The sequence below is a fragment of the Nilaparvata lugens genome, chromosome 8 (assembly GCF_014356525.2).
Source record: "Nilaparvata lugens isolate BPH chromosome 8, ASM1435652v1, whole genome shotgun sequence".
Taxonomy (NCBI): domain Eukaryota; kingdom Metazoa; phylum Arthropoda; class Insecta; order Hemiptera; family Delphacidae; genus Nilaparvata; species Nilaparvata lugens.
The window spans coordinates 24,826,173-24,847,967 of record NC_052511.1 but is presented as its reverse complement, the minus strand read 5'-3'; the positions used below and the strand labels follow the sequence as shown (position 1 = coordinate 24,847,967).

Sequence of the window (21,795 nt, the reverse complement as noted above, 5' to 3'; positions counted from 1 at the left end):
TGTTATGTCTTCACTGTGTTGCTATATGGAGTTGAAACATGGACAGTCACAAAAGAACTTTCTAAAAGGCTGGAGGCCTTTGAAATGTGGCTGTACAGGAGGATGTTGCGGATCTCTTGGAAAGATAGGGTCACTAATGTAGAGGTTCTGCGTCGCATGAATAAGAAGACGGAAATCATGAACACAGTAAAAAGTCGCAAGCTACAGTACTTGGGTCACATCATGCGGAATGAGAAGAGATACGCACTGCTGCAGCAAATACTCCAAGGCAAAATTAACAGCAAGCGAGGCCGAGGAAGAAGAAGAACATCATGGCTGGCAAACCTGAGGCAGTGGTATGACAAATCATCCGCTGAGCTTTTTCGCATCGCAACCAACAGGGTCAAAATTGCAATGATGGTCGCCAACATCCGAACCGGATAGGCACCCAAAGAAGAAGAAGATGTACACAGAACGGACCCAATTTAAACCAGCAGAAATAATCAATCAGCCAATTCAATACTGTCAATAAGGACCATTCAATCTTACAAAATCAATTTCTATAAAGCTGTTTATTTCTAAATTATTAAATAGAAACTAATGTTCAAGCTAAATGATCAATTTTCAAAAGGATGGTATCTGTAACTAAATTGATTTACTTTTATTGTTGTTGCAGGCATCCTGGAATGGCGCTGAGGTTCGTGCGTTCTCCCGATGCAAGCAACACAATGAGGCCACGAATGGGGATGATGCCGCTGCAGGGGCCAGGCCCCACCTCCAGTCCGGGCATCTATCAGGGCCCAAGGCTGCCCTTCTCCGCTGGCCAACAAACAATTGTAACCGACAAAGTCAGACAACAGCAGCAACAACAGCACATGCTCCTGCAGAAACAACAGCAACTGCTCCAACAACGACAGGCTCTGCTGCAACAGCAACAACAACAGCAGTTGCAACAGCAACAGTTGCAACAACAGCAGCAGCAACACCAGCAACAGTTGCAACAACAACAGCAGCAGCAGTTGCAACAGCAATTGCAGCAACAGCAACAGATACCCCAGCAATTGCAACAACAGTTACAGCAGCAACAGCAACAACAGATCCCTCAGCAGTTGCAACAACAGTTACAGCAACAGCAACAACAGATTCCTCAGCAGTTGCAACAGCAACAAATCCCTCAAAAGCTGCAGCAACACTTACAGCAACAGTTGCAATTGCATCAGCAGCAGCAACAGTTACAACAACGAAGTCCTCAACAACAGTTGCAACAACAATTACAGCAACAGCAGTTGCAGCAGCAGCAACAACAACAGTTACAGCAGCAACAGCTACAGCAACAACAACAGTTACAGCAGCAACAGCAACGAAGTCCCCAACAACAGTTACTGCAGCAGCAATTACAGCAGCAGCAAACTCCTCAGCAACAGTTACAACAACAGTTACAGCAGCAACAGCAACGAAGTCCCCAACAACAGTTACTGCAGCAGCAATTACAGCAGCAGCAAACTCCTCAGCAACAGTTACAACAACAGTTACAGCAGCAACAAATCCAGCAACAATTACAACAGCAGCAGCAGAGTCCTCAGCAACAGTTGCAACAGCAATTACAGCAGCAACAGCTCCAACAACAACAGTTGCAGCAGTTACACCAACAACAACAGCAGCAACAGCAACAGCAGCTGCAACAACAGGACATTAATCAACCCACCCAACAACAGCAGTTGACTCAACAACAGCGTCAGGTTAGTGAAAAACTAGTCATATCAGGTGGTGGAATCTACTGTTTTTGTGTGCCAGTTTTGAGGTAAGAATTTGAACTGAGAAAAATTAAATTGAATCTGTAAATGTGTTGAAGAGTGAAATTCACAGCATTATGGCTGGGAGACACATATCCGCGCCGCAGTACGGCCGAGTGTCGGACGTTCTATGGCGAGTGAGAAAACAGATGCTTTCAAACGTGTAGGGACACATACTACCGTACCGCATCAGCACCGTCTCACCGTGTTTGTTGCCCGAGCCATGCCCGCGCCATCACCGACTAGTTCAGTTTACTTTTTGACGGTGACGGTGTGGGCTCGTTCAACATAGAGAGTGAAAAACTTGTTGAAGAGATACGGAATTTCCCAGTTTTGTACGATTAAAGTGATGAGAAATATGGTTTAATGGAAAATAAGTTGATGTAAAAGTATAACCAAATAATAATTTAAGGCAAATGTATAATAGACATAATATAATAAATAAAATTAATTTGTATGTAGATTTGAATCATATTGTAGGGTAGTCTATGTTCTCAACAATGTTGCATTCTATAACAATATAGATAGTGATGTGGTTTTTCACAATTAGAAACCATGACAGAGTTTAATCATTTCATGAATTTGACGATTTACTATTTGCGGAGTATTACTTTTCATTATAACTTCACAAAAATGAATATTTTTTCCAATTTACAGTCGAAGGAACCCGTGACTGTGTCTTAAATTTTAAATTCAAAACTAATCACGTTTAGATACATAAGGCAGATAACAATAACACAAAGATAACAATGCTATTGCTGATATATATTTACGATACATGACTGATTGTGGTATTGTTATGCACCGAAATATATACCATCACTATGATTCTCATCTTCTGTGTCTACAAGTAATTAGTTTAAAATTGAAAAATATAAATTCAAATTGGATGTAACAAGCTTTAATAGTGTTATATTTTTAGCAATAGTTTAACACATTCAGAAATCAGACCACAGTAGCACTACAGAACTGAGACACTGCTGCAGCTCGGCTGTCGCACGGATATGTGTGTTCTCCTACCATCATCACCGTGTCGCGAGCGTAGCTCGGCCGTACCTTGGCACGGGCTCGGTGCGGTTATATGTGTCCCGACCTTTATTCTCAAGATTTATTTATTATTATCATCAGTAAATGGGTTACTTTTATTAGTAAATATTCATTATTATAAATATGAGATGTACATTTTTATGAAATTTGTTGGCAATTTACAGAAACCTTCAAACAAGATATGAAGGAATTGACCAATCAGTGACCATGGATAAATCGCACTAACTCATATTGCTGAATGAATCAATTTATCCATCTATCAATAACAAAAAAGCTCTACAAAAAATAAATATTTGCTACTACACTAAACTAAAGCACACATAAAAATACAGGAACTGCTAATTCATTTCATTAGAAATAATAAATTCAAACATTATATCATTAGAAAATAATGTCCTTATCCATAAATACTATATCAGACTATATTTCATAGTCTGGAATATTACTACTTTTGGTAGTAGGCGATTACTACTTTTGATATACCAGACTATATCATTAGCGAATAATGTCCTTATTTATAAAATTATAGATAATAATTATAAAATGAAGATTTAGGACCGGTTTCCGAGCTTGGGATTTTTCTAAGTTCTAGACTTTAACTGGCTTTAAACTCTAGAGTCAGAAAATTGGCTTTCCGAGTCAGAGCTTTAACATAGTCGAGGACTAAAATAGACCCTGGAGTTTAGAGATCACGTTAGACTCTGGAGTTTATAATTTCCCTTTATGAGTGAAGGGCTTATAAGTCCAGGACTTGAATTAGATTCTCGCCTTTTTCCGAGTCAAGGATTTATCAAAAATCGTTAAGTCCAGAACTTGAAACAGCGTGATTTTGAACCCTCGACTGAGGTAGGTTTCAAAATTAAGTTCTGGATTCAAACTGAGCAAACACACTTCAGTTATTGTTTTGGATTAGATGAATAGCCAAATAGATGTCTTGAAATGTCTAAATTATTTGGATTAGTACATATAAATTCATAATTTATAGTTTGCAAGTCTTTTTTGGAATATGCGTGATATCAGAATTATGCGTAAAAAACTAACCTTATTTTACGACTCTGACATAACCTAAAAACTTTCAAGAAAAATAATACAAGGATTGCCTTGGGATTTTATCTTTCAATGTGATTGTTATTAATCAATGTCATATTCAGCATATTAATAATAAAAATATAACAATTAATTATTATTCTAGTTTTTTCAAAACAAATACGTTTTCAAACTCAATAGCCTACTGTATTTTTTATTCCAAAATCACTGGTTAGGATCATTGATCAATAATAGCATAGCGTAAAATGCAATGTTTATTGATCCATGTTTCATAAGGTTAAGTTTTGCTTTGAATAGGCCTACAAAGAAATTGAAACGTATTTTCACAAAATTATTTTTACAAAATAGTTTGGAGAGCATGCTCATTTGAATTAGCCCGCTTCAATCAGCTGTTCTCTGCTCTGCTATAATGCCAACAATAAAACAGTAAAATATTGAAATTTACCACATGATTATTTCTTCAAGTCCTGGACTCAAATAAGTCGAGAACTTGATAGACCCCGGAGTTAAGAAGATAAACCCGTGACTCAAAGTCGATTTAGACAATACCTACTATAAGTAATAGTAGGTATTGATTTAGACCACTACCTCCGTAAACAAAGCCATAATGTATTCTGGTGACGTCACTTCAGGTAGGGCTCCTACGCCAATAAAAATTTGTTGATTTCAGCTGATCTATATCAGCTAGTGTTTTTATTGATGTAGGAGCCCTACCTGTGCTGACGTTACCATCAACCACCTGACATGCACTGTGGCTTTGTTTACGGAGGTAGTGTTTAGACCCAAGCGCTTATTTTAGTCCTGGACTCTGTAAGTTCAGAACTTATAGATCACGAGCTCGGAAACCGGCCCCTAATTATCCTACTAACAGTAACTATGGTGTATGATTATTATGCTCCTACAAGTAGTTGTGCTATCTCGTTTTCCGTAATAGTTGAAAAAATTAGTAGAAAGTTGTAAGTTTATGTATTTTGAGGCTGTAATGGTCAAAGGTACATGAAGTATGATCAGAAGTACTATACAGTATGTGAGGTTAAAGGATGATTCCTTGTGCGCCAGTGCGTTTGAGCATACAAATACAACCTACATTCGTTTTAATAATAATTTCCAATCTGCTTATTGACAGGAAAAGTAGAGCTTGACATTGTAATTTTGACTTTGCAGTTGCTGATACAGGAACAGCAGATGATGCAACGCCAACAGCAGCTAGCCCAGCAGACGCGACAGCAGTTGTTGCTGAGTCAGCAACAGCAACAGCAGCAGCAGAAGAGTGGAAGTGGGGGGGTTCAGTTCCGACAGCAAGCGAGCCCCCTGTACGCGCCGCCACAGAGCCCTGCCGCAGCTGGCGGCTCCCCCATTCTGCCGCCACAGAGTCCGGCCGCAGCCGCTCAACACCAGTTTACGGCTGGAAGTCCGCAGTCGCCGTTAGTGCACAACTATCACCAGCAGCAGCATCAGGTAACCTGTTTTTTAGTGTTCAATTATGAGATTATGAGACATAATTTCAAAAACAAAGGTTATAGAAGAATAAAGTGAACTGCAATATAAAATGAAAAATGAAATACTATTAAATAGGATAAAATTAGGTTCGAAAAAAATCAAATATTATTTTGTCAACTACAGTAGTTGTGGTCCATAATTTATTAGGCTGGCCACTAACCACAGGACATGCAATATGAACGTGTGTATACATGTCGTCCTACATTGTTGTGTCATCACAGCAATAGGCTTTGAACAAATATTTTTGAGGTTAGGCTTTGGTATCTTTGATTTTTGGTTTTTCATTGCTGGTTTATTTGAGGTTGGATTATTTTTGTATAATTATAATTAATCCAGTTTGAATAATTATCGTCCCATTTCCCTCTTATCTAGTATTAGTAAAATTATAGAAAAATGTGTAAAGTCGAGACTAATATCCTACTTAAATAAATATAAAATCTTAAATAGTTCGCAATTGGGTTTTCAAAGTGGCCTTAATACTTCTGATGCAATATTTAGAGTGAGTAGAGAAGTTATAAATCATTTAGATAGAGGAAAAAAGTGCTTGGGAATCTTTCTGGACTTCCAAAAGGCTTTCGACACAGTGGACCATGAACTCTTGCTAAATAAAATGGAAATTATCGGTTTTAGAGGCATAGTTTTGAAATTTTTTAGGTCGTACTTAAACTTAAGGTCACAAGCCGTAAAAATTGATGATACAATTAGCAACGATAGGAGAGTTGAAGCTGGGATTCCACAAGGAACAGTGCTTGGCCCAACCTAATTTATATTAATGATTTATTAAATATTGATCTAGACTGTGGCTCTCTCTACTCATTTGCGGATGACACTGTTTCATGGAAATTCATGGATGGAAACATTTGAGAAAGCAAATAGTGGTATAGCAAAGATAAAAAATTGGAGTGACCACAATAAATTATGTATAAATAAAGATAAAACTGTGGTTCTACCCTTTTACCTCACAATGGCTGGTAAGCCCTCTGAGGAGTACCAACTTAAAATTATTATTCATAAACCTGACTGTAACCAGTCTTATTGCCAGTGTGTTCCTCTCTTTGTTCATGATTCTGTAAAATACCTAGGCATCATGATAGATTCTCGACTAAGGTGAGAGCCACATATTTCTTATGTTTGTAATAGATTAAGGAAAACATTTTATAAGTTTGTTCAATTGAGAAATATTCTTCCATTGTACCAGTTGAGGATGGTATTCCTTGCCCTAATCTCTTCTGTAATTGTATACGGCATTGTTGGATGGGGAGGTTGTGGATCTTCCATCTTACAACCCCTTATTTTGCAGTATAAGAAAATTGTAAAAATATGTCTGAATAGACCAATTAGATATCCCACTAACCTAATCTATAAAGAATTCAAAGTTCTAAGCCCTGAGGATTTATATAAATTGAACTTATTAAAATATGTATTTGAACGACCATTAGATTTTCCAGTGACTCCTGAACATGGATATACAACTCGTGGTCAAGCCAGAGAAAAACTGTATGAGCCGAGATGTGTAACTGCATCTGCGGCTGGTCATGCAGCCTTTCAGGGTCCTCGTTTATTTAATGTTTTACCTTTCGATATTTCTAGAGAGTCCTCCTTATCGATTTTCTGTAGAAGGTTAAGACTGTATTTATCGGCTTCATAAATTGTTTCGTTTCGTTTTGTTTCATTGAAATATGTTTAACTTTATTCTGTAAACTAGGCTATATAAACTAAGCATTGTAATCAATTTGTTTCTTTTTGTGGAAGATGTGTATTTTTGTTTAGATTGCTTAATGGCATAAGATAATACTATTTATTTGAGTAGCTCTATATAGTACTTGAAGCAGCTGAATCGTTTTTCTTGTATATTTTCTGTAATTCATAAGACGAACCACTCCTCGACTCAGGCCTAGCCTAATGAGGAGTGCACTTGATATTTTTTATGTTATTATGCTTTGTAAAATTGTACAATGAAGTGAATTATTGTTATTGGTTGTTTATTCTATGTTAGAATCCACTCGTTGATGATGAACATGTGTATGTCTACCGTTAGTGGCCAGCCTTAGATAGTTCTCTAAGATATAGATATAAATACTTATAGAATCGCAGATCGCTCTCTGTGTGGCAGGACTCTAAATGTAAGTAAACAAAATGAAACTGTAACAATATTTTAGAATTACAGTAAACAAAGAGTTGTATAATATGTTAGTTTGATTAAATGATGTTATTGTTGCTGTTACTATGTGGTATTGTTTGTGCAGCAGTTCTCAGAGCCGCCAAGCCCGCGCGTTCAGCCGCAGACGCCGACAGGGGCAGGGGGGCAGTTCGTGCAGCCGGACAGTTCGCCAATGACGCCACAGCAGCAGCAGCAGCAGCAGCAGTATCATCTGCAGCAGCCTCCCTCTCCGGCCATCATGCAGCAGCGAAGTCCCATGCCTATGCGTCGGCCTTCATCCAGTCATGGCAACAGTCCCCAGGTACACAGCAATGCATTAACATAATCCTGCAAAGCGTAGGCTTTTACTGTGTTTGTTCTGGGAACATGGCATATTGTTCCAAGTGATAAATTGAGACTAGCTGTAAAAATTTACGCGTCCCATTGGAACCATTTTGACATGAAATGTTACAAAATCCAGTTACCGGTAAATCAATCCTGCCTTGCACTCTGATCGCGGTGCATTCAGAATGTACTACAATTGAAAAGCTGTCATTGGTCGATAGGATGATAACCGTTTGTGCATGATCTGTAGCAAATCTACAGAATATATAACCAACAAAATAATGTTTGATAACCATTTGGTAAATGATTTATTCTTTATAGAATATTTGAGAGTGATGAAGTGGAAGAAGTGCACACTTCTCTGAATTCAAATTCAAATTAGGATTTTATTCAATCCAATTCACAATTAGTTTGTAAAGCAGCCTTTGTTCATTCACACAGCTAGTAAACGACACACCTTGGTGGAAATCAACTACAAAAGTGTGCGTCAAAAGCTTAAACCAAATTTTGAAGTGGCATTCCATGGGAACAAGTCACGTGATAGGTAGTCACGTTACATGGGACAATCTATCTACCACTGGAACTGGACCAATGTTTACCACTTACTGTGTTCCCAGAACGAGCCCAATAACGAAACATCATTTTAATACTGTATTAACAGCGTTTATGGTCAAGTCTAAAACAGTTGTAAGGCTATTTCATTATATCATCGATTGATTTCAAGAATTATTGTGTAATATGTTGTAATGCTTCCTCATTTTCTAAAATTGTTTTGTGTTTTCTGGCAATGAATAAAATTTCAGTAATTAAAATACATGATTTAATTTATTTCAGAATTCTAATATGTATTATTCTTGATCTACTTTTGTGTTGATGTGATTGACTTATGACAGTGAAATAATGTATTTATTATTTCAGGTTCCTGATCGTCCCCAGAGCGTGGAAAATCCATTGACACCTCGCACACCGCACACACCGCAACAACAAGACCAGCAACAGATGGACAACAACAACAACAACAACAATGGAGGTGGAGGAGGCGGGAACCCCCACAACCCCATCATCCCCCTGCCCATTCTACCGGGACACCCTGACTTTGTGTTCCCGAGGCTGGGTCTTCGAGGTGGATCGCCCATGTGGAGTAGTGGCACAAGTCGCCCCCACTCCACACCCAACAAGTCTCTACCTGGCAAGGTGGCTCCTTCCAAACCTGAGCCGAAACCTGACGGCAAGGTGGTGGTGGCTAGTGCAATTCCTGTCTCCAAAGTGGCATCGTTGGTCTGCTTGGATTACAACGAGTTCGACGATGAGTCATCTCGGACGCCTCCCGTTTCCCCGCCCCCCTCAACCTCCAAAACAGCTCCACCACCCCCTCCACCCATCGCTCAACCTGTGCAGAAAAAGGAGGAGGAATGTCCACCTGTTGCCGAATCACAGCAAATCAAATCAGCCCGTCAATCGACCGAGGACAATGTTGAGCTCACTGTTATCGATGACATTGTTCTGGTCGGTCGAGATGAAATCGATTTAGAAATCGAGGAGCTGCAAGATGCGTTGAAAGATAATGTGATGTCGGTACCGATTGTCATTGATCAAGGTCACATACAGTTGGACAATGAAAGTGTTGATGAACAGTTGTTGGAGGAGTGCCTAGTAACTTCCACGGATCTGGTCGTTTTGGATCATGAAACTAACGAACATCTATTACAAATGGTTGATAAGGAAGATATCGAAGCAACAGCTAATGAGATTTTGATTTTGGATGACGATAAAGGTGACGACACTGATTTTCCTTATTCGATCGATGAAAGCCCCAGTGATTCGCCGCCCAGACGGAAACGTATGGTTGGTAAAGTGCTGCCTGGAGAAATGATAAGGAAAGATCAAACGCCTGAATCGCCGGATCCCGATGAAGTGAACACTGAACCCTCGCCGGAACCACCGGATACCGTCACGTCACCAGCTGATGAGCCCGACAGCGAGGTGTCCACCACTGTTGAAACAACCATGTCACCATCGGCCATGAGTGAGAAACAGGAGGTTGTGTCCACCACCACACCAGATATGATCAAGGAAGATGGCCAAGTGTCAAAAGATGGCAGTAGTAAAGATTGTGTTGTGGTGGAGGAGGAGGATGAGGAGGAGGATGAAGGGGATGAAGAAGAGGAAGAGGATGAGGTGGTGGAAGAGGAGGTGGCAAAAGACTTGAGAGGGGTAGAGGAGGAAGAGCAGGAGGAGGCAGAGGTTGTAGAGGAATTGAAAGAGGAGTCACCATTAGAAAATGAAGAAACTTCAACAGTTTTATCATCGCCTGAACCATTACAACCACCCCCACCCCTTCACCACCCGTCACCACAAACCAATCATCATCATCATCATCATTGTCATCGTCATCGTCACCACCCAATGTTAGTGTGTCCAGTATTCAGATGCCAGTGACCTCATTTGCATCCTATCCTAGACCTCCAAACGCCGCCTGTCATGTCATCAAATCTGATGCAAGATCTGTGATAGCCGTACAACAGGCCACTGTGGCCAGTCTGGTGCAGGATGCTGTCAATGCTGCCAAACTAGCTGCTGAGAAACAGAGCGTCAACCAGAGTGTGGTCATCCCCAACATTCTCACAACTTGCTCCAGTGCTAACACAGTGGGAGTTGTTAGTACAACGTGTACCAATCTAACTAGTGCACCACGCATGTCGGTACCGGTTACGCTACAGTCTCGGGTGGCAGTGCCATCTTCGGTCGCTGGCGGCACTCAGTACGTTCTCACGCAAACCGACCGGCACGGTGTGTTGAAACTGGAGGGAATCAAGGTGATCGGCTCCAGAGTTGGATTGGTTGAAGGCACTGCTGATACGACCGAAAAGATCCAGATAGCGATCACCGATAAACAGATTGTCAAAACGTTTCCTACAACTGTAGCGTTTGCTCCGCGTCAACAAGCCATCCCAGTCACTCTACAGCAACAGTTGCACGCTCGTAGTGAAAGTAGTGCTCTTGAACAGCAGTTGAAGCTCTCTGAATCACTCTCAACACTCACACAATCTGTTATTTCTTCTCAGCCTGTTATCAAAACACAACAAGCAACGGAAAGCGAGAATACGAACTCTAACTCTAGTGCTTCTGTTAAAACAGAGGAAAATAAGACCGTGGAGGCTGTATTGACTAGTAGTGAGTCGACCGTAACAACAGCAATATCAACACCAAACACTATTTTAGTAACAAATTCTAGTGCACCAGTTTCAGTTAGTAGTAGCGACGTTGAACACTCTAGTGTAATTTGTAGTAAAGTAAAACAACAGCAATCTGTGATAAAATCTTTGGAACACTCATCAACTAGTGAAGAACAATCCACCAATAGTACGCCATCTAGCTCGAGCATTCTAGAAGCACAACTCACTGGTATACGACAAAATACACCTTCTACCTCCGAGGGTAGCGATTCTTTGCCTAGAATTTCGCCCTCAAAAAGTTTGTTCAATTTCCTGGAGAGGTCGTCGTCTTCGCCTAATTTAGAGAGAGACGCACAAGTGAAAAAGGACCAAGAGTTGAGGAGGAATTGGGAGATGAAGCTAGCTGATAACTCCAGTAAAGATCAGTCACAACCACCTCAACAGTTGCAACAGAGAATCGTATCGAATACAGCAGTTGCACACGTCTTGGCACGCTCAGCTAGTTTAGGAGAAATTCAAACAGAGAAACTCAAAATAGAGGATGGAAGAATAATTTCCACCCAATCTAGAGAAGCTGTGAGAATAGGAAACATTTATGTGCACTCGGAAAACATTCCTGTGAGGTCAGTGAATCTGATCCACAGCGGTGGTAGTTTGATCAAAAGAACTGAAGTGAGTGACAAATCGGGTACCAATATGGATCTTCGAACGATTTCAGTGTTACATTCAACGGATCTGACCGGTGACGTCATTCATAAAACGGTGAACGACAGTCGTCAAACGTATGGTGTCATAGATGTCATGAAACAGCTACAGAAACGAGAAGGTGTTCACGAACATAAGTTGATAGCAGTTAGCACCGCTCAAGGCACGAGGATAATACAACAGAAGATAGATGACAGTGGTTCGGGGTCGTCGATGTTTTGTAGCAGCACGACAACTTCAACCTCTCAACAAAAAGAAGACGCTGCTCAGGGAGGAGCAACAACTACAACTCAATCTCAGTTCATACCGTTGTCAGCCATGTTGACACAAAAATCATCATCAGACCCTGCCACCCCAGCACCAGCTGTTAGGAGGCCCTCTTCTGAGGACTCACAGAATGTTCTCCTGAAGCAATTGCTGCAGAATACAGGGTGCAGCTCGACGCAACAAGTGACCCCCACCCTGCCCGTTGTCCCTTCGTTGGAGGCGCAGCTAGCCCGGCCTGTTCCGCCCACACCCTCCAGCCTGCTGCCGTCGTCGCTCAGTGATCCGCCTGCGTCACCTCTGCCGCAGCCGCAGCCGGCTCAAGTGCCGCAACCGCAGCAGCAGGTCATCTTGCCGCCACCCGCTTCGACGCCGTCCTCTGTGTCGTCTGCTCCCGCTACTCCTGTCGCTAAGCAGCCTGTGGTCAGTCTTCATTATATCAAATCAAATAGTTCTTTATTCATCATTCCACTCATACACTATAATTAGTGTCATGATAAAATAAGAGAATAATTTACAATAATCATTTGAGAAAGTCTTGAAGACCATGGTTATTTTTAAGGTACATTCAGTGGTGTATTACTTATTCAACTTCCATTGGTACAATACCAATTTTACAAGAGAAATAACAGTAGAAAAACAGATACATGCAAAAAAAATTATAAACAATATATAACATTTGAATGTCAAATTTATATAATATATTGATATTGATAGTTGTTCGATTATTATTAATAATTATGGATTCCATTTGAATATTCTCTCACCTTGTACTAGGGTGAATGTTATAATTGAAGGGGTCGGTATGAAATAGTGCCAAGCCTCACTTTTTTATTTTGACTATTGGTTTCACTCTATAAGAAATGAAAAGATCGGTTCAAGAAAGTGTCAAGCAACAATTTTGAATCTATAGGAAGAGAAAAGTGCCAAGCCACAATCCACAAATCCATTTTTGTTTTATAACTGCACTGAAATGATATGATGCCTACTTTTCTAATTCATTGAAGTGAGAAACAGGAAATGTTGAAATAGAACCAATAAAATATCATTATAACATTGGTTTTCAACACGTTAACATAGAAATTTAACCGTTTATTTTTATTTTTATAGCACCTAGTTAAAGACTAATAAGCTATTCTCTTTCGACTTGAATTGATAAGAATATTGTTTGTGAAGGTAAAACCCATTGGTTAAGCCTTCTATATTGGTCAAGGATTAAATTGAAGACTATTTTTAGCATAAAAGGATACAGTCTGCCTTTGCACTTCCATTTGAACACTTTAGCACTAAACTAATTTGTGTGGCTTTCTGCGTTGTAGTCTTCTTACTCCATGCACGTTGAGCAGCTGGATTGCTTCCACGTTCACATGTTGATAAAGTCTTTTCTCATGTTTTTCTGCAAAAATTTGGATTTCACTGATGACTGTCGCCACTCCCATGTCGCGGTGGATATCACAGTTCCTGATGTACCAAGGAGCGTCTACACAACTCTTCTGAGTAACTCTTCTTTATTCTGGAAGCGCTGGATGATGTCGATATTGGATGGTCAGGTGCAGCCCCACAGTTGAATTCCGTAGGTCCACACCGGCTTGAGAATCTGCTTGTAGAGAAGCAATTTGTTATAATTTGACTACTTCGATGTCCTCTCAAGTATTTTCTCGAATTTTATGCCAAGTTCTCTTTTCTTCTTCACATGCTGCTCCCACTTGAGCTTGGCATCCAGCAACATGCCTAGATACTTTTCAGTGTTGGAGTAGGTTACAATATTCCCATTGAGTGTTAAGGGGATATATTGAACTCTTTTGTTTGTAGAGTTGGCTTGAACTGAATTTGCTTCATTCAATTTTATTAGCCAGTGCTTTTTTCCAAACATTGTTTCTGTTGACTGCTATCTGTAATTTCTCTGTAGAAACGTCAACAGTTTCACCAACTGATAAAACTGCTGTGTCATCAGCAAATGTTACATTTTCGGGTTGAGGTATATCAGATGTGTAGAGGAGGTACAAGAAGGGACCTAGCACACTTTCTTGAGGAACTCCAGCCCTGATGGAGAGAGATGAAAAAACATCTCTTGTTTTATTCTGAAATAACGGTCTTGATGATATGATTTCAGTATCAGACTGTATTTTGTTGGTAAGAACTGGTTCATTTTGTAGCATAATCCTGAATGCCATACTTTGTCGAAAGCCTGTGATACGTCAAAGAAAATCGCAGAGCAAACTTTCTTTTCCTCCAATGTAATTTCAGTAATATTTGTTATTCCGTGCACCTAATCTATTGTACTATGTTTATCTCGAAATCCGAATTGATGGGTTGGTATCAATTATCGTCAAGATAAGGCTTTAATCTTTTCAGTAGAAGTTTCTCAAATAATTTTGATATTACGAGGTCACGATTATTGTTTTGGTTAATATAGTGCTGCACTTCTTCAGAATTGTGTATAAATAACTCATATGAATCATCGGTATCACTCCCAAACACAAGATTTCCTTTGCATGCCATTTTGGAGAGTAAATGACTGTTGCTTGACACTGTCTCGACCAATTTAAAATTGTTATGGGCGATAACATGATTTATCAATAGAGCACTCTGTAGTCAGATTACAGCGACATATGCATTATGAACTTATAGTTTATGATATTGGCTAACAGATGGTAGCCACAGTTCATTTTTACTTTCGTTGCCCTATTACCATAGGTAAGGAAAGTATTGCTTTCCGAAAAAAATTGAGGTACCCCAATTTCTAAATTTCTATACGTTTCAAGGTCCCCTGAGTCCTGGTTTTTGGGTATTGTTCTGTATGTGATGTGTGTGTGTGTGTGTGTGTGTGTATGAGTGTATGTGCGTCTGTGTACACGATATCTCATCTCCCAATTAACGGAAAGACTTGACATTTGGAACTTAAGGTCCTTACACTATAAGGATCCGACACGAACAATTTCGATCAAATGCAATTCAAGATGGCGGCTAAAATGGAGAAAATGTTGCCAAAAACAGGATTTTTCGCGATTTTCTCGAAAATGGCTCCAACGATTTTGATCAAATTTATACCTAAAATAGTCATTGATAGCTATATCAACTGTCACACGTCCCATATCTGTAAAAATGTCAGGAACTCCGCCCCATCTATGCAAAGTTCTATTTTAGATTCCCAATTATCAGGCTTCAGATACAATTTGAACAAAAAAATCCAAATGGAAAAGATTGAGCATGAAAATCTCTACAAGTAATGTTCAGTAACATTTTCACCTAAAACTCAAAATATGCTCGAAATTCGAGGAAATGTTATTATTTCAATTGCAAACTGTTGGCAACTGTTGATTCTATTAAATCATACTCTATGAAGAGATAGCAGACTTCGTGTGTCTCCAGCGTTATTGTCCTGTCACCAGCTGGCTTGGATCTTTGCATAGTAGACTCGATGCGCGTGAACACTAACGTCAGGTTATAGATTTCCATAACGGTAAGGAAAGTTATGTGAGTGCTCCACACCAGATTTTTCCACAAAACGTTGCTTGGCACTATTTCATCCCGACACCTTCAATTATTGTTTTCATACAGTCTTTATTATCATCATCGTTATCCATTGATTTACAATAGCAAGAACAATTGATATTAGTTTGGATCAAGTTTAAAGTTGAATAGACTAAATATACTTAGATATATTTCATTAACTACCGGGCTGCAATTTACCATACCTATTACAAGATCTTAATCGATTCTTTAAGTGGGTCTTTTTGCAATATTTAGATTTCAAGAACTGTACTTTTATGGACGTCTTAATGCAACGGGTATAAATATGAATCCGTTATAGGAAATCAGAAGTTGGCTTGAAGAATCAACTTGAGCTATCTCTGGTGGCAAAAGTTCCCCATGCAATTTTCACATCTTCTCCGTGGAAGCGTTTGAACTTCTGATTGGTTTCCCTATTCAATGACTATTTGACCAATCACAATGAAGAATCTCACAAGTACAGAAGGAATTACAAGGAGTACAAGTTGGAAAAGTCCGATGGTGCTCTGGTAGACGATTTTGCTTATCGTTAAAGCAGAAAGCAGTCGCCTAGTTGTTGATTCATTATTATCGATTCTAATTAATGATATTTTGTAATAATTCAATATTTTGCAAAATGTGCAAGTTGTCCAAGTAATAATTTTTCTTTTAATTTTTTGTTGCCCTTTTCTTGGTGAAAAACCATATGATCGTTTTCAGGGAGTAGGAAATCCTATACTATTAAACGAGCAACTTCTGTTTATATGTTTGTATGTTTGTATTTCACCGGATCTCGAAAACGGCTCTAACGATTCGCACGAAATTCAGAACATAGTAGGTTTATAATATAAAAATTCGATTGCACTAGGTCTCATCCCTGGAAAAACTCGCTGAAGGACATTAAAAGGATAATTATTATTCATCCTTGGAAAAACTGCTGATAATAATTATTTCGTCGTCTGTTGGTGATAAAAGTGAGTGAGCGAGTTCATGTGGGACTGTGTCAAAATTATGACTCAGCTGTTGAACTTTTGTAATCATTCAATCAGGTAATTAATGCCGGTTGCAAAAAATCCGGGTCATTTTCAATACTGATTAATCCCAGTAGATCCATATTTTTTTGAATGATTGAATGAATTCTATTTATTTGCCGAAAACAAAATACAAAAATGCTTTACAAAAAATAAATATAACTATATGCTACTGCACTGAAATGGTCTTCTCTGATTTCGTTCACGTGAAGTTAATCAGGATTGATATTTTACCGGCTTTTGTGCAACCGGGCCTTTGTGAGGGGAATTTACGCATTCCTCTGGTAATTAATCTCAATTTACTGTGATTAGATCTTTCGTAATACACTTGTTAAATACAAGTAATAAATTAAATAAAATAATATCCTGGGTAAAAGAGAATTACTTTTTTAAAATCGAAAACTAAATTATTATAATTATGACTTGTTTTTAACACGCTCAGTTTAAACTTGGTTTTTTTGATTACCTAAAAGAAAAAAAAATTTTTATTATTATTATAATTTCTATATTACCTATTTCTATTATTGGGCTTGCTGATTTTTGGTTTACTATCTTTTGGTTTGTATTTTAGAATATTATCACGGCAAATGTACCAATAATTTAAAGAATATTTTCGAACTCGTGGCTGGAGCTCAAGGCTTCTTTTTCCAGCCACACCAATGTATATTAGTTGATAAGTGTTATTTTGTAAATTTCTAGTGAATTGTAAATTTCTAGTATTATTCATTTTGATGATTATATATCTACTGAATACTGTTATGCTTTTGTACTCTAGAGCGAAGCTCGGTCCCCGATATTGAATACTGAACTGAATAATCAGTGTACTGATTTAAAATATCGGGGACCGACTTTCGCTCTGGAGTACAAAAGCCTAAAAATGTTATTACAAAATATAAATTATAATAACATTCATAGTTCATACAGAAATGTTCTAATCAGAAAAGACCATTTCAAAAAGATAGCTTATTAAAATTTAACCGGCTTTTGTACAACCGGCACTAAGTACCTGATTTAATGATTAGAAAAGTTCAACAACTGAGTCATAATTTTGTCTCAGTCCCACACACATGCACTCGCTCACTCACTTCCATCATCAACAGACGACGAAATTATCAGCTGTTTTTCCAAGGATGAAAAAACCTTTTAATGCCCTTCAGCGAATTTTCCCAGGGATGAGACCTAGTGCAATCGAATTTTTATATTATAAACCTATTATGTTCTGAATTTCGTGAGGATCGTTAGAGCCGTTTTCGAGATCCGGTGAAATACAAACATACAAACATTTAAACATATAAACATAAATTGCTCATTTAATAGTATAGGATAAAAGCATTGTGGACTGGTATGTGCAAGTCCAGCAATAAACAGCTGATACGAATCATCACTGTTGAACGCTCACAAGCGTAAACTTTATGTTATTGTTGTCTCATCTTTTGATGAATAGGTTATACTTGCTCACTCTTTTTCTAATTGTATTGTGTTTTTATGTGGGCAGGCTTCTCCATCTCCGCAGAGCACAGTGCCACCGCGAGCCGCATCCACGCCCAGTATGGAACTAACAGCCGCCATCCCTACATCACCACAAATCCAGACCACCTTCATCACCACAACGCCTTCGCCATCCGCTCCACAACAACAAATACAATTGCAACTACAACCACAAGCACAACAGCAGCAGCAGCAGCATAGAATTATTCTCAACAATCAACACCAGCTGCAGCAAATCGTAAACAAAGTTGAAACAATCCAGCAACTGCAACAGCAACAGATACAACTGCAACAACAGCACCAACAGCAGCAGCAACAGTTACAATTACAACAACAGTTGCAAAAACAACAGCAAATGCAACATCAAAACCAGCAACAGCACCAGCAGATGTTGCAGCAACAGCTGCTCCAACAACAACAGCAGCAGTTGCAGCAACATCTTCAACAACAAAAGCTGCAGCAACAGTTGAAGCAACAACAACAGCAGCAACAACAGTTGATGAACTCTGTCTTCAATAGTTCTATAGTTGCTACAACGGAAGGTTTGTCGGATGGTTCGAAAGTGCAGCAACAGATCAAACTTGAGTCGGCGGCCGCTGTGTCGTCCTCTTCGTCGACGTCATCCTGTTCGCAACCAGCTGTGACGACTCCGACTCTGGTGGCGCCGTCGCAGATCAAGAAGGAACATCAGCAAGTTGCGGCCGGCCACAACATTCTGAATGCGTCGCAAATCAAGAAGGAACCGCAGACGGTTGTGACTGCGGCCGCTACGACGCCGGTGATGGTCGAGGTTAAGAAGGAGGTGATGTCGTCGGATGAGCTGGTGTCGCCCGGTGTGGGCACCACCGATGGCGTCCTGTCGTCATCGCAAGAGCATCCGCCTATGGACCCCAACGACCTCAAGAAGCTGAAGCGGCGCCAGTACCAGCAGAAGCGACGCCAGAGTCAGGGCAAGGAGGCGGTTGGCGGCACTCCCAAGAAGCGTCCTAGAAAAGTACGTTGGGTATATATCATTGATCAAATAATGAAGTCAGTTTTATAATAGAATATTTTCTTTCCAACATAGCCCATAGTATCCTAAACATAGACTGACGCTGCTGGAGGGGGCTACATTATATACGGGACTGAGAGTTTTAAATTGCCTGACAGATAAACTGAAAAATATTGTTAGTTCATTGCTGTCCTAAAAGATGTCTTGGTGGATGCATGTCCATATTCATTGATAGAGTGCTATGAGATTTTATCCGGTTCTCATTGAATTAAATGTCTGTTGGGGTTTTTACATTATTTATTTATTTCATATTATGATGAGAGCTACACTTGGTAGAACGAGAACCTTTTTTCTCATCATGAAGGGAAAACCATTTGACATGTCGAACACCGTTGGAACTTGCTCATTCAATGCGGTATAATGCGACAAAATAATAATAAGGATCCTAAGATGTAAATACCTACTGGTTTCTACTTTCTGCTGGTATGGTTACATTTTTTTAATCATTTCTCTGTTTTGAATGGATTGATGTGTATCATTTTCGCAATAAATCCAAATCATTAGAAAAACATTTATTCGAAAAGAAGAATTCAAAATTTGATGATGAAAATAGAATTCTCTAAATTCTTATCGGTATTGAATATTCCACTAAAAGATATTTTCTGATTGTTTATAATTGATTTTTGCAGAGTTCGAAAGTGGAAGAAGATTACGACTCGTTCATCGACTCGCTGATGGTGCAGCTGCGGCAGGCGCCCATGATGACCGTGCTCGAACCGTCGCTCTGCAAAAACTTCTCAGTGTGTCCGATATTTGGAGCCGGCGACCTCAGCAAACTGCCCTGCAACAGCCGTACGGGCGAACTAAAGGGCAAATACGGCGAAGGTGTTCTCCTGCACAAGTCCGACCACTACAACACGGAGCCTTACGGCGATTTGCCGCTCATCCCATCGCAACCCACGCCTTCCACGCAGCGAGGATTCTACAACGAGGAGTTTGCGCCGTTGAAGTTGGATTGCATGAAAGACGAGTTTGACGAGAGGAGGTTGGATCTGAGTAGGGAACGAGACGCCGACACACCGGACACCATAGTTAGTTCTTCGTCACCCGAGTGCATCATACCGGAACCGTTCATCAGGTATCCAGGTTTGAGGTTGATCGATGATGATGAACTGGAAGAGGAGGAGAGGTTGAGACGAGCTTCCCCTGTCATCCCCCTCATTGCTCCCCTTGCACTTAGACCCAAAGCGCACAAATTCTCCAACGGCATGGACAAGGAGAACGTTTATGGCGGTGGTACTAAAAACCGTTTATCACCCACTGTGCCTTTGAAGGATTCGGGGAATGTTACAGTCACGTTGACCCTAACCTCAACTGCAGCTGATGATGTGTTGGGTGTGTTGCGCAACTTGGCAAATGTCCTTAGGATACCACCACCTACCAACTATCACATTTCGGAACGGACCACAACACCACCCAGCCATAAATTGGGCTTGTACCGCACGAAAGGGAAAGACGGCAAGGAGGGAGCTGTGGACATCCAGAGTATACTCAACGGTGCCGCCAAGTTTTGTCGACATTGTGATGTGGTCGTGTTGAACAATTTGATTAGAAAAAAAGCTTCGGAAATGCCATTTTTGTCACGTGAGGAAGGATCGGAGGATTTTTACTTTTACTTTTGTAGTACATCCTGTATGCAACTAGCCCTGTTACACCACCCTCCATCCCTGACTAACGAGGAAAAAGCGGGGGCAATAGTAGACCACACTGGTGATGTGTCCCCTACACCCGCCAAACGATTGAAACTGAACTCTTCGACAACACCAGTGACCACCACAACCCCTTCCCGACCGGAAAAGGTGACGCCAACCAAAGGCAAGCTGAACGCTACGGTAAAAATGGAGATTGACGACGATATCTTCAACTTCCACGAGGATCATCTGATCGATCAGCAGCTGAAGACGTCGAGCAACAGCAGTGATGACGTGAGGTCGGTGAAGGGCAAATTGGAGGATGGTGTCACCACAACTTCGACCGATTCCAAACCAGCGCCGCCAGAGGAGAAGAAGCCGTCGGCCAAGGGCATCAGATACAGGACGTGGTCGGCTAACAGTATTCCGCCGCCTGCCAACAAGTGGAAGAAACCAACTGACAAGGAGATGACTGAGGTATGTGTACTCATTCATTTCATTTTAAATATTATCTATTTTGTATTTCTTCTAAAAATTAGATAATTAGAACACTGGGAATCATATTCTATCATTGTGGTCTAAACACGAATAATCTGAATAATGTAATGTATCTTATAAATAAAACACAAAAAATGTATGAGCTCTGCTTAGTATTTAAGCAAATTAATGATTTAAAATGCAAACGTTATTTTACATGAAAACGAGAAACATAAATACATTGTACATCACAATGTTAAAATATTATTATGAAGAGGTAGATTTAAAGTTTAAACTATATTCGTATTTATTTGTTTACCAAGTTGTCATTAGTAGGCCTATAGTTTATATTATTTTATATTTACTTTGTACTGTATGCGCAATATTGATGCTATGTCGTACCGTTAAAGAAGTCTATAAATGTTGTTGTATTTTCTGTCGAAATAAACCTTATTTATTAATAAATAATAAATAAATTTGTTTCCTTTGAAAAAATACAAACAAGCAATTAAAAAACATAAAAAGTACAAAATATCCAAAATACAATACAATAGGTCTATAAAAAAATATGGAATCTAATTTTATTGGAAATTAACCTTCTCAACAATGGGAAACCCATGTACTAGAGT

The 21,795-nt window shown here is 39.6% G+C and overlaps 1 protein-coding gene across 1 annotated transcript in view; it reads left to right on the top strand.

Moving 5' to 3' along the window:
• The window catches only part of LOC111047752 (histone-lysine N-methyltransferase 2C), a 151,216-nt gene that overhangs the window by 100,792 nt on the left and 28,629 nt on the right, over positions 1 to 21,795 (top strand). Inside the window, 7 exon segments of the mRNA XM_039435095.1 lie at positions 656 to 1,718; positions 5,031 to 5,324; positions 7,613 to 7,828; positions 8,770 to 10,279; positions 10,282 to 12,419; positions 18,015 to 19,001; positions 19,688 to 21,166. Of these exon segments, the coding sequence (XP_039291029.1) occupies positions 656 to 1,718; positions 5,031 to 5,324; positions 7,613 to 7,828; positions 8,770 to 10,279; positions 10,282 to 12,419; positions 18,015 to 19,001; positions 19,688 to 21,166 (7,687 nt within the window).